The sequence below is a fragment of the Ornithorhynchus anatinus genome, chromosome 7 (assembly GCF_004115215.2).
Source record: "Ornithorhynchus anatinus isolate Pmale09 chromosome 7, mOrnAna1.pri.v4, whole genome shotgun sequence".
Taxonomy (NCBI): domain Eukaryota; kingdom Metazoa; phylum Chordata; class Mammalia; order Monotremata; family Ornithorhynchidae; genus Ornithorhynchus; species Ornithorhynchus anatinus.
Window position 1 is genome coordinate 13461928 of NC_041734.1, and position 14442 is coordinate 13476369.

The 14442-nt window shown below is 37.3% G+C and overlaps 1 protein-coding gene across 3 annotated transcripts in view; it reads left to right on the forward strand.

The window, feature by feature from the left end:
• PRKDC (protein kinase, DNA-activated, catalytic subunit) overlaps positions 1-14442 on the forward strand; it is a 126427-nt gene that overhangs the window by 17481 nt on the left and 94504 nt on the right. For all 3 annotated transcript variants that reach the window (XM_029069344.1, XM_029069345.1, XM_029069346.1), the window contains exons 22-28: positions 1448-1554; positions 3320-3410; positions 4405-4568; positions 6618-6770; positions 7976-8083; positions 10231-10457; positions 12582-12676. In XM_029069344.1, coding sequence (XP_028925177.1) covers positions 1448-1554; positions 3320-3410; positions 4405-4568; positions 6618-6770; positions 7976-8083; positions 10231-10457; positions 12582-12676 — 945 coding nt within the window. The remainder of the gene's footprint in view (positions 1-1447; positions 1555-3319; positions 3411-4404; positions 4569-6617; positions 6771-7975; positions 8084-10230; positions 10458-12581; positions 12677-14442) is intronic.

Genomic DNA, 14442 nt, shown 5'->3' on the forward strand with positions numbered 1-14442 from the left:
GCGAGATAGAAAACTGAACTTAGCTTGGATTTCATTTTTTTCCTCCCTCTTCCCTCATTGCTGTCACCACTTAATTCAGCCGCTCCAAGACCTGGTGCCCAAGGGAGATCACGATGGGTGCTCAAAGTGCCCAGAAAAGTGGCTGAACACCCCCACCCCCCCCTTAATGTATTGATACACTGCTTTCCTGCCCAATGTGTAGGCCACCTACAGTTGCTGTGTGTGGGGGACTGAGGGGGTGAGGGGATGGTACCCAGCACTGTGGCTGCTCTTTACCATGAAGGTGAGCAGTACCTGCATCGGTGGTGCTCCTGCCTGCTGCGTCAAGTGCTTTCAAGGGGGCAGTGAGGGGGCACACAACAGCAGCTTCTCTTCACCCTGACATCTGGCTCCCCTTTGGCCCTTTTTTGCGATTTTCAGCGGGAGGATGGTTCCGCTACTTCCCAGTTACCAGTGTGGCTATTTGCTGTGGTGTTCAGGCTGATGTCTTTGCCCTTGCGATGCCAGGTCCGTGGCATACCCTATGATTGAGAGCCACATTTGACTCCATATCACTGCAAGCCATTGGTTCCTATTCCTTGTACTAAAGCTTCATGATGAGGCTCAGATATAAATATCATCACAGAGGCAAGTTTGAGAAGTTTCAGAAGTGTGAAAAACATTTGTTGGCTGGACATGTTAGAGGGGGATATTAATATTTTTGTGCAGGTAATTCTCTGGATTGTATACTCATCAGGAACAGGGAACATGTCTACTAGTTTAGAGAAGCAGCTTGGCCTAGTGGTTAAGCATGGGACTGGGAGTCAGGAGGACCTGGGTTCTAAACCCTGCTCTACCACTTTTCTGCCATGTGACGTTGGGCCGGTCACTTAACTTCTCTATGCTTCTATCACCACATCTGTAAAATGGGGATTAAGACTGTGAGCCCCGTGTGGGACATGGATTGTGTCCAATCTGATTACCTTGTATCTATCCCAGAGTTTAGAACAGTGCCTGGCACGTAGTAATACTGTATAAAGAAAAAAACCCAACCAAAACTCTATTTTATTATACTCTCCCAAGCACTTAATACTGTGCCCTGCACAGAGTAAAAGTTCAAATATCATTGACAGTGATGATGACAAATTCAGCAGAGTTGGTCTGAAAAATATTTGGTTGAGCTGATTGTGAAGGAATTTTATGAGATTCCTTTTCTGTGTGTGTGTGACTTCCACTGGGCCCAGGAGTTCACTTCATGGACCTACCAAGCCTGCTGCAAACCTGCCTGGATTTGGGAGCATGCAAAAATCTTAGCCCTGCTACCTTTATATTGTCATTTGACCCTAGATGTGCCTCATGCAGATTTGGGCCACTAAGATAATTTCCTACAGGAAAAATTTCTTCCCACGGTGCATTTTTATTAGATATCTGTATAAATAAGTAAACTGGATTTTTTTTTTTTGAGTAGATGAGACCAAGAATAATATGGAAGTGACAATGCTTTCTCGTGCAACCCAGAAAGGGTTTAATAAAGTTGTGGTACGCCACCTGAAAAAAGCAAAGGCCACTGCACCAGTAAGTAAATCATGACTCTTCTCATTGTTTAAACTGTTTATTATGCTTACTTTGGGAGGTAAGTATAATCCAGATGAACCGCAAATAACAGAGAATGTACAGACTCGACAGACTTTTGCTGCCATTCTGTATCTCCTACTTCTCTGGAGTTATGGGAAGTTTGTCTAAAATAGGAATGAAGGAAATCAGCCATTTTAGTAATCAATGTTTTTTTTTCCTCAGTCTTTTCTCCTGTTTCTCTGTTGTGTTCTCCTAAGTGCTTAGTTTAATACTCTACACAGAGTGATCACTTATTAAATACCATTGGTTGATGGTTTGCTACCTCTGATGCGCTCCGGAAATAGGGCTCCCGAATCCAGAAAATTAGAAAATCTGAACTGCATGCACTCCATCAGTCACTGATACTCTTTCATGTAGTTGTATTGTGCTTGCAGCAGAGAGATCTAGGGTATTGGCTTTCTTTCAACTGTTTCAGGCAGTCAGTTGTGTTTATTGAGTGCTTACAGTATGCAGAGCTTTGTACTAAGGGCTTGGGAGAATACAAAATAACAATACGCATTCAAATCATTACAATAAAGTAATCGAGACCTTATGAACCAAATCTCCTTTTCCCTACTGAATCACTAATACGGTAGGGTGTTTTTCAAGAAATTTATAGTACTATGTGAAGCTATCATAACTTTAAAAATGACAATAATGAATTGAATGCAATACTATATTTCCTTACATAATGGCTGTCACTGCTTAATTCACTCCCCACCTTTCTTCCCTTCCCTCTGATTCTTGAGGAAGAAATGAAAGATTATTTTGGCAGGCAATGATAGTGTTGATGCCAGGGTAGGAAGAGGAGAAGGGTCAGAATGAGCTAAAGCTTTCCCCATGTACAGGCTCATGCAGTGGGTGAATTTTTTGAAACGTGCAAACATTCAGTGGGGTTGGAAGAGATGAGGGTCAGAAAGTAAAGATGCTGCAAATACAGACTAATGGTGGTGGGGTGGGGATTTTCTTCTTTGAATAGGTGGTCTTGGGGCCGGTTTACCATAATGTAGATGGGGTTACTATAATTCATTGTATGCAGCCCTTGGGGAGGGGCAGTAGAAAAAGAAAACAGTCTCAAGTGCCCACTTTTTTAACGTTTTCCCTCTCCACCTCTCGTTTTTTTGTTTTTGTTTTTTTCTTCCTCTTTTTTCTCTTCCTCCCCTTTTGGCTATAAAAAGGAATTATCTGCATAATAGCCTCTCCCCTGTTTTTGGCTTGCAAAAATTAAGCAAAATAAATGGGGCAGCTGAGCAACTAAATACAATAGAACAGGTAATAGTTCCTTTTAATAATTTCTATTGTTTTATAAATATTTTCCTCATTTCTGTGTAATCAATTCTAATTAAACTTAACTATGTAGTGGATAAGTGTGATTATTTAAAAATTCTGGCAACTTCTCATTAAGTGAACAGTTGAAGACAGATTTTAAATCAGAGTGGATCCTTCAAAGTCTCTGGAATTCTTCTGCCAGTAATGTATTTTTGTAGAAGCTTCGTTCCCAGTACGTGATATTCACCTCACAGTGGTTGCCGAGACCTAGACTACAATGATAAATTTTGAATGCACAGAAATAATTTAATTTGGGCTAGAGTAGAGTTGCACATCATTTGTGACTATGAAACTAAGAATTTTCAGGGGTACATATCAAAAACAGTTTTCCCATTCCCCGGCGAATTGTTCCTTTTTAATTATTTTCATGAAATCAGTCTTTATTCCAAATTTATAGGTTGAAGATCTTTCTTTGGAGTCGGTGAGAACTAGAGTGGTGCGGCTTCTGGGATCTCTAGGAGGACAAATCAACCGCAATATTGTCACAGGTCAACTTTTACTCAAAGCGTATTTATCCTAACATGAATAGTAATGTAATTTGGAAAGACACAGACACATGGTCTCATCAGTAGTATCTCACTATATAAACTCTATTTGTATTAAAATACTCTTAGGAAAAGCAGTGAAATATATAACACTTTCTTAAGGTCTTGAATAAACAACAAATTATAGTATGTTTTTAGAATTTTTTTTAATTGGCTGGTTTTAATTGAACAGACTTTCCAGGTCACAAGAACAAAAACTAATCTGACACTGGTTACTGTTTTCATTTCTGTTTCTACAATTGTTAGGGATCGTGGAAAACTAAATTAAATTGTTTTCTTATTTTATATTTTGAGAGACAATGCTATTGAATTAAGTATGTTTTTATAGCCCTTTTAAGTATTCTAGTTAGGCATAATTGTGAGTTTGAAGAAGTAGCATCTTTATTCAAATTTGCTTATTAAAAACAGTTTAAGATGTAATTAGTATCTTCGTATCCAATAAGGAACAATTTCAATTTGGGTCAATTTCATTCATTCATTCATTCAATCGTATTTATTGAGCCCTTACTGAGTGCAGAGCACTGTCCTAAGTGCTTGGAATGTACAATTCAGCAACAGATAGAGACAATCCCTGCCCAACAATGAGCTCACAGTCTAAAAGGGGGGTGACAGACAACAAAACAAAACAAGTAGTCAGGCATCGATACCATCAAGATAAATAGAATCGTAGATATATACACATCATTAATAAAATAGAGTAATAAATTTACTAACAGTGTTGTAATGATATCAGGTAGAGTCTGAAGGAGAAGTCAGAAACAACATTTTAAGATCACAAGGCATATCTAATTTTGAGATTGAATTAATCCTGATTGACATAGTTAAATGACTTTGTAACTGTCTTGGATTTTTTTAACTTCAAATATTCTGTACTTAATCTGCTTCAGAGCTCACCCATACAAAATTATCTTTGCAATGTAATTGTTTTTATTAACAGCTGCTTCTGCAGATGAAATGATGAAAAAATGTGTGGCTTGGGACACTGAAAAGAGGCTGAGCTTCGCAGTACCATTTGCAGAAATGAAACCTGTCATCTATCTGGATGTATTCTTGCCTCGAATCACAGAACTGGCCCTTTCAGCTAGTGACAGGCAAACTAAAGTATTCTTGCTTTTTTATTTCAGTAGACTATCGGCTATTCTGTTGTACTGTCTTGTCTGAGTAATAAGATCGTGGTGTGTATTTTCACTGTCATACAGTTGTCCGAAAACCATTTGCATTCCCTTCTCAAAAGTAAAAAGAAAAATGAAATACCTGGAATGGTGATTGATTTTCAAGAAAAATGACTAGCAAATAGTTATTAGATGTTTAGTTTCCAAGTTGCATAAATACAAAAGGACAGTGAGAAGTTCTAGATAATCTAGCTTTGGTTCTTTTTAAACTCCTTATGCGAACTCTTCCTTTCATATTATATTATGTTGCAAGTAGTTTTTGTTTACAGTATTTAAGTGCTTACTGTGTGCCAAGCACTGTTCTAAGCACTGGGAGCAGTACAATCAATACAGTACAATCCCAGCACTTGATGCTTGGTACTTAAAACACAATATAATTATTATTAATACTATCTTTAGGGGTAAGAGAAGAGCTGCTGGTCACATATTTGAAGAGTCCACGATGAGAAGAATCTAAGATGAGACGCAGCGTTGCTTGCTGGAAAGAGCCCAGTCTTGTCAGCTGTTTGACTTTGGGCAAGTCACTTAACTTCTCTGGGTCTCAGTTACCTCATCTGTAAAATGGGGGTTAAGACTGTGAACCCCACGTGGGACAACCTGATCATCTTGTATCTCACCCAGTGCTTAGAACAGTGCTTGGCACATAGTAAGTGCTTGTCAAATTCCATCATCATCATTATTATTACAGGCTAATCAGGTTGGACACAGTCCATGTTCCACATGGGGTTTACAGCCTTAATCCCCACTGTACAGGTGAGGTAGCTGAGGAACAGAGAAGTAAAGTGATTTACCCAAGGTCCCACAACAGATAGGTGGCAGAGCCGGGATTATAACCCAGGTACTCTGAGTCCCAGTCCCGTACTTTATCTACTAGGCCACACTTTCTCATCATAGATTCTTCTCATCTCGGACTCCTGAAATATGTGATGACTATCAGCTCTTCTCTTACCCCTGGAGATAGTAGTAATAATTAAAACAACTATATTGTGTTTTTTGTGCTGGGATATTTACAGTAGGTATTTAATCCCCATTTTATGGATGAGGAAAGTGAGTCACAGAGAAATTAAGTGATTTGTCCAAGGTCACACAAACAGCAGGAAGGTGTCAGAGCTGGGATTAGAACCTAGGAATACTGAGTCCCAATCCTGTGTTCTTTCTACTAAGTCATACTGCTTCTTGGGACAGGACATTAGGCATTGAATTTAAGCAGAAAGGAATTGTTATCCTTAAGGAACATTAATTCATGTTTCACTCTTGAGGGTATGGAATCGTTTCTCTGGAGACTTTTTTCTAAGACATGTTGGCAGCTGTTATTCTTAAATTATGTGCAGGCCTACCTGAACTTGGTGAATAGATGATCTTTCAAGGTCCATCTCAGTCCAGTGATTCACAGTTTGCATAGATTCAGATTATCACCATTTGTATGTGTAAATAGATAGGCTTACTTAATACACTGTAGTAAGCAAATGATCTAGCATGGCTATACTCATTGCAGCATGCTATTAATATGAAAGGCGGTACAATTCTATATTAAAAATGGAGTATAATTTTCAGGCTACTAAAAAATTTAAGAACACACGTTATTCTAAAAATATAAATGAATTGCCACATATGGTTTAATATGCTGACAATGATCAAATCGTACCTGCTTTCGACTCAAGTTTTATGATTTTGTAAGATGGCTGCTATTAAGTGAATGCTATCTTGATTAATTTGTATTGGCATTTAGAAAGCTCTGTTGTTCAAATGTGGAACTTGTTTTTAGGAGAGTGCAGACAGAAAGCAACTGAGCAAAATCTATTCCACAAGAAATGCAGCCTCCACTTCATTTTTTAATTAATTTTACTAGTTCTACTATTGAAATATAGAAGAATAGATGTAAAAAACTATTTGAAAAGCTAACGAAAATTAGAATATAAAATCATCAACTTGGACGGTTACTGGTACAAGAGGCTCTGACCTGTTTGATTTATTTTAGGTTGCAGCATGCGAAGTCTTGCACAGCATTGTTATGTTCATGTTGGGAAAAGCATCTCAAATACCTGAAGGAAATCAGGGTTCCCCACCCATGTATCAGCTGTACAAGCGAACGTTTCCTGTGCTCCTTCGTCTTGCATGTGATGTGGACCAGGTAAACAAAGTAGCATTATAAAGGACTCTGCCCGACTTTTAAAACCTCCCATTAAAATGCTTACTCAGAATCACTTAGATTCTGGAGAACTGAGCTACTTAGGGAAGAATGATTAAATAATGCACAGCTTCTGGCTCAGATTATTTTGCGTGATTGAAAGACCAACAACGATAACTCAGATTTGGGAGGGGTATTTTTGTATATTAAATTGGAATGAGATTATTTTGTAAATAAAGCTAAGAAACTTCCAGGATGGCAGGTGAGAGTTCCTCATTTTGATCTCATGTTGATCTCAGCCATGCTTAATGTAGTACTATTTTTTTTTGAGGTTCATTTTCCTTCTTTACAATTAATTTACCTTTGTCTGGGTTAAATGAGTGTCATTGTTTGACAGAATGTCACAAACCATGGGAAGAATGCTCTTGCAAATGGCATCTCGTTCTCTACCCTATATGGGGAAGGTTTAAGTGAGGAAAGGTGGATTCAAGACTGGCCCAATTATCTGTAGTATTGAGCTCCTCCAGGAAGCGAGACAGTTCAGAGTTCATTTGGGGATTCAGGTCCATTCTAGTTAACCTGTGCAGCTGTTCCTGATTGAACCCAAAACTCTGCAATTCAATTGGCCTTTCAGGGTCCTCCAAGCCAGTAGTGGCCCAGAGTTACACAGGACATCACCGAATCGGTTAGGCCAGAACCAGATCAGACTCCCCAAAATGGCAGGGTGGGAAAAAGCATTTATTTCGTAATGCCTGCAGAGAGAAACTGGAGATCAGACTCAAGAGTGTGTTCCTAATTCAAATACATTTCTGATCATTCCTTCCGTGAATGCAGCAACATCATGGGAAGCTGGGAAGATGTGTTAACTACAGTGTAAATCATAAACTTTTTGTTTTAACTAATTATTTGCCAGCTTCCTAAGATCGAATCAGAGGAAGTTTGTGTTTGCATATTCCATATTTCTGGACTTTAGAGGAGAATGAGAAGGTAACAGGAAACCTTGATCAGAAGTGTCTTATTAAAATATTCGATAAAAACATGTAGACCATTTATTTCCACACCAGGAGGGTTTTTAATAACTATCAGTTGGGTGCAAACAGATTTTTGGTTGTTATTATTTACTGATGTTAGCAGTTGTACATAACAAGGTTACAATGTTGTATAAAGAAAAATCCATCTTTAGTGGCATTTTCAATTTTATTTATTAGGTGACGAGGCAGCTCTATGAGCCACTAGTCATGCAGTTAATCCACTGGTTCACCAACAACAAGAAGTTTGAAAGTCAAGACACTGTGGCCTTGCTGGAAACCATTTTGGTAGGTGTAGAGTATGTTCTTTGCAGTTTCTGGTAGTCAGTAACTTGTAAGGTATAAAAATTAAAGGTTTAAAAAAGGCTGAGTATAGAAGATAAAACATTTTCCCCTCTAGACTGTAAGGTACTCATAGGCAGCGATCTTATCTATCCCTCGTATTGTACTCTCCTAATTGTTAGGTAGAATGCTCTACACACATTAAGTGCTCAATAAATCAGGCATTCTGTTGATCGATTCTGGTTAGCCTTTGTGACCTTAAAATGCTTTTGAGGGCCATGAAATGTGATTTTAATGCCTCAGTTATCACTTATTCAAATTATTAAAGATTATTCTAGAAAATAAGGCAATATCATATTCATAATCAGATTTTTCGTAAACTTCTGTTGGAAACTGTATTTTCATTAGGTCATTGTGATGGAATTGGGAACATTTGCCTGACAAGGCAGTGGTATTTACTAAAGACTTACTGTGCACAGAGCACTGTACTAAGCACTTGGGAGAGTATAATACAACAGAGTTGGTAGACACATTCCCTGCCCTCAACAACCTTAGAGTTTAGAGGGAAAGAGAACATTCCTGGGAGGCCTCTTTCTGAGTGCAAGAATATTTGGAAATGTTCAGTATATGCTAATTCTATGCAGGTTTGAGATTTAGAACTCAATTCAGTGTTTGGAGATGATTTGAGACTAGTTTGAACTAGTTTCAGCAACTCCCCAATCTTAGCCTTTTCCTTCAAAATCCTCAGAGAAGGAGATTTCACAGCCTTCCTAGATTCACATCTCTCACAGGATTTTGAAAATGTTCTTATTCCCACTTTATAGTCTTTTCTCCCATTTTTTGAAAAATCTTTCTGATTCTCTTGTTGACCCTATCCAGGCTCTTAGTTGCATACCTGGTTTTTTATGTTACTGAACCTCTTGTAGTTTTTCAGTAACAATGAATTTTGAAAAAGTTTTAATTGAGAGAAAATCTTTCTATAGACATCTTCATGTGCTCCTGAATCTCGGGAGAATTGACCTTGTGGCTAGATGTCTAATGGTAAATACAATTAAATAGTGTCCAGAAGTGGAAATTATGTCTTCCAGAGTTAGGATGATAAAAGTTTGGATAAGCATTATGACCTAGTGAATAGAACACAGACTGGAAGTTAAGGATATGGGTTCTAATCCCAGATCTCCCACTTGTCTGCTGTGTGACTTTGGGCAAGTCACTTCACTTCTCTATGCCTCAGTCACCTCATCTGTAAAATGGGAATTAAGACCGTGAGCCCCCTGTGGGACATGGACTGTATCCAACCTGATTAGCTTGTCTACCCCAGCGCTTAGAACAGTGCCTGACACATAGCAAGCACTTAATTTCTATTTTTTTAAAAATTGAGAAACCAGGATTTGTTAGTACCTCTCAAGAGATTTTGGTCATGTGTCCCTAATGTTAAGAAAGGGTGTAAATCAGGATTCAGAGGTGAAGGGCATTGTTAGCTATAAAATAACAGTGATACTTAACTCCCAAAGACTCTGTAAGTTTTTATAGAAATTAGTTTTCAGCTAGAACTTTTTGCCCTTGTAGATATGATGTGTTCCTTAAGTCTGATGGAGCTGAATAAAATGTGGGTGGTATGCAAGTCTTTCTTGGATAAATTAGTGAATTATTCAATAATTTTAGATTTTGTCTGATTATTTCGTCCCCTGATTTTTAATATAGGAACTATTTGCCAGGTATTTTCTAGAAGAAAATCCTTTTTTGGCTAAGTAGGGCTGTTTTAATGAGTAGCTCTTTATAATCAATGAGTCATATTTATTGAGCACTTACTGTGTACAGAGCACTGTATTAAACGCTTGGCAGAGTACAATACGACAGAGTTGATAGATACATTTCCTGCCCATAATGAACTTTTAGTCTAGAGGGGCAGGGAATCATAAATATAAATAAATTATGGATATGAACATAAATGACTGTGGGGGCTGAGAGAAGGGAGAATCAAGTAAGCAAATCCAAGTGCATCTTTGGATTATAGCACTGTCTCCTTAGGAAAGCCTTAAACATTTTGTCGTAGCATCCTTCGCTGGTGCTGGAAAGAAGGCCACATGTTTGCATCAGTATTATTATAAATATAATGACTTTTTAATGAGGCAATTTGTATTTCATTTCAGGATGGAATAGTAGATCCGGTGGATAGCACTCTGAGAGACTTTTGTGGTCAGTGTGTCCGAGAGTTCCTGAAGTGGTCAATTAAACAGACAACACCAGAACAGCAAGAGAAAAGTCCAGTGAACACCAAATCACTGTTTAAGCGTCTGTACAGTTTTGCCCTTCACCCCAATCCTTTTAAAAGACTGGGAGCAGCTCTTGCTTTTAACAATATCTATAGGGAATTCAGGTGAGTCAAAAGTTGTAGCAGTCCTCAAACTGGAGTACAATATATAATTGCCTCACACCTGTACTTGAGATAAACAAAAGTTTCTTTTGCAATAGAGTAGCATTTGGTGGTAATTTTGAACAATAAATGGTTTTTGGCCACACTAGGATCTCTCTGAATGCTGAATTATAGTTTTTTTAATATATGAGTAAAAACATTGGGGATATTTTTCTAGTGCCTTTTTAAGGAATTGTTATGGTTTGGAGTGTTTGGCGTATTGTTTGTCCATTACAGCTTTCCTAGTGTAGGAAGCAGGATGCCTCTTCTGTTTCCTAGAGTTGTAATATGCTCTTGTCATTAAATTTCATTCTCATTTGCATTTGAATTCCACTGTGAAATGACAGCCTTGACAAATTGGAATGGACTTGCCTATCAAAATATTGTGAGTCACTAGGCTAATGCCCTAGGAAAAATGGAAAAATTGGGTTATTTTCTTTTCCCATATATTCTGGCCCCCACTTTCAAAGTAATATTTTCTATTAACTTAGGTGCATTTGTTTAGTGCCACATCTGTTCTTCATGGCCTTTACAGCATTGAAATGGAGAAGAAGAATGTACTTAGAATTTGTTTAGAGGAAAATATAATAAAAGAAGGAAACTATTATACTCTTCACAGGAAACTCTGCATTCTGATCATTTATTTAAGGGAGCCCTTTGCCATATTGCTCCATTACCAACATTCTTTGAAGACAGTTGCAAAACAAAGATATTTAAAATTATCCAGCATTTCAATCTAATAATAATAATAATTACAGTATTTGTTGAGCCCTTACTATGTGTCATGCACTGTTCTGAGCTCTGGGTTAGATACAAGTTAATCAGGTCAGACACAGTTCCTGTCTCTTATGGGGTTCACAGTCTAAGTAGCAGGAAGAGAAGGTATCTAATCCCTATTTCATAGTTGAAGAAACAGAGACCCCAATTTAACTCCTTTGGGGCTCAAACACCATCGAATCAGCCCTCAAAGCACATTAAGTGTATTCAGGGTAGATTCAGCCTCTTTATTTTTTTTTGTCTCTGCTCTTAAAAATTCCCTCAAGCAAAACTAGGAAAATTTAGAATGTTTTAGCCTCCCATTGAATGTAGTTTTTGACCTGTTCAGCTTGTTTTTTGGCTTATTTTGGCTTGTTTCAAATGTCAGAATGCCTGAATTACTTTAGAGTTAAAAGTATTTTTATTGGTAGTATAGTTTTCCCAATCCAGTTATGTTAGATCAACAATATTGTTTTTCCCTTCTTTTAAAAAATAGTCTAGATGCATTCAGTATGTGTTTTCTAAAAAGAGAACTTGATTTTAAAACAAACTATTTTTCCAAGTAATCATGGAATCAGCAGGAAAAGTTGATCTGCTTCCTAAGGTGGTAGAGCATTGGATTTTTCATTCATTTATTTGTTTATCCAGAACATTTACTGATGAAAATTGCCATTAAAGCCTTCTTGTTTCTGTCATTCACTATCAGTGTTGATTTAAGAACCATTAATAGACAGGATTAAAGTTTTGCAGAGAAAAGGGATTATCCATTTTTGAAAGGTATGGATTGACTGGTCATAGATTTAATTGTCAGAACCTGGCATTCAGTGCACCCATGTTGGGAGTGAGTTTTATGGAAGAGGTCACTGCCAGAAGCAGTGATTATAGTTACTCAAGGTTCTGGTATTTAATCAGTGGTATTTATTGTTTACTCTGTGTAGTGCACTGTATTAAATGCTGAGGAGAGTACAATGCCCTAGAGTTGGTAGGCATTCATTCAGTTGTATTTATTGAGCACTTATGTGCAGAGCACTGTACTAAGTGCTTGGCATGATTCCTGTCCACAGGAGACTAGTGTACTTGTGTCAGAAGGAATATGTTTATCAAAAAAAAAATTAACTGCTTGTCAGTGGATAGATACTTTTGCAAATGTGGCCTGAAATCTATGACCTCCTTGGATATGTCAGAAACTGTTCAATTTAGGTTACCATTCACTGAACAGTTTGCTATTTTACCATATTCATTTTTATTATTCATTTTCTTTAATAACTGATGTTGATTTTTGGTAGTATTGGTACTTCAGATTTTCTATATTCATATGATCTTTCTTCACAGAGAAGAAGATTCTCTGGTAGATCAATTTACCTTTGAAGCACTAGTGATATTTTTGGAAAGTCTGGCCTTAACTCATGCAGATGAAAAATCCTTAGGTAAGTTGTAATTCATTTAGTCTAAAAACGAAATGAATATTCCTAATGGTCATTGTATCACTTCAGGATAGTACAATGAAATCAGCAGAAATAGATGAAAATAGTCTCAGATATATTACGGAACAGGGTTTATTTTATTCTATAAAGGCAAAATAAAGCCCATTTGAAGCTTTATATTCCTTCATACTCACAGCCACACTTAAACATCCCCACAGACTCATTCACACAAGATCCTTCAATCAGTAATTTTTTTTTATTAAGCACTTATTTTGAGTAGTGCAGTATATTAAGTTCTTGGGAGAGTACAGTACAGATTATAAAACACAATTTATAATAATAATAATAATAATGGCATTTGTTAAGTACTCACTATGTGCCAAGCCCTAAATTCTGGGGTAAGTACAAGGTAATCAGGTTAGACACAGTCCCTAGCCCACATGGAGCTCACAGTCTCAAAACCCATTTTACAGATGAGGGAACTGAGGCCCAGAGAAGTCGAGTGATTTGCCCAAGGTCCCACAGCAGACAAGTGGCAGAGCTGGGATTAGAAACCATGACCTCCTGACTCCTAGGCCTGTGCTCTATTCACTACATCATGCTGCTTCTATTTACGCCCTTTAGGATCTTTCAATCTAGTGGGATTATTGTAATTACAAATATTGTTTACTTAACTAACACTGTCCATGGGGTTGAAGAGTGTTATTGGAAGGACTGAGAAGAAACCTAGAGTCCTTATGGCTTAATTTATGGAAGTCATGAGACTTTATGTCAAAACAATGCCTTCGTTTTCATTTTTGATTTATTCAGGTTGAGTTGCTGGGCTCTTTCTTACTGGCTTCTTTCCTATTTCCTGGAAGTGTAGTCCAATCAATCAATCAATTGTATTTATTGAGCACTTTCTTCGTGCAGAGCACTGTACTAAGTGCTTGGGAGAGTACAGTACAACAGAATTTGCAGACACGTTCCCTTCTATAACAAGCTTACAGACTAGAGGAAGAGACGGACATTAATATGAATAAAGAAGTAATTTGTAATATATAATTTAAAAATATGTAGTTGTAATTTTCAGCCAAAATAGTCTCCTCATGATTAACCCATTGTCAATAGATTGGTTTGGTAACTTGAGACCAAGGAGAAGACCTTTTCTAGATCTTTTGCAAATCATCTCTACTATTTTTTATCTCACCTTCTAACTCATTGGGCAGAGTGTATCTGCAACATTAGATGGCATAGACCTTTCAAAAAGGGATTTGAATGATTACATATGATGTTGAGGGGCTATTCAATTTTAATAATTAGAGGAGTTTGAATAGTTATCACTGATTAAAATATATCCCATCATTTACAAGTAAGTAAATGATGGGATTTCACTTTTGATCAAGACCTCAGTATTTTCTAATCCCAAATCATTAGTTCTATTAGACAGCTGCTACCCATTTTACTGTATTTTCCTGTAGTTCACACCTACCTGTTTCACAATCAGTTAGAAACCAGAATTTTTCTTAATCTCTTCCGCATCCAGTTGTCAATTTGAAGTTTTACACTTGAGTAAATCAGTAGTTTATCATCATTAAAAAAAATGCGTATTCTCCAATTCTGACTCCAACATAGCATAATGGTTGTCATGAGCTCTACTGTGTTGGCAGCTATTAATGATTTTCCTGAAGCATAATAGAAATATATTAACGAAGTTAAGAGACATAGGTTTTGTGATCTGAGGTATTTTACACTATTTCTTTGACACTATTACAAGTACTTTATAATGA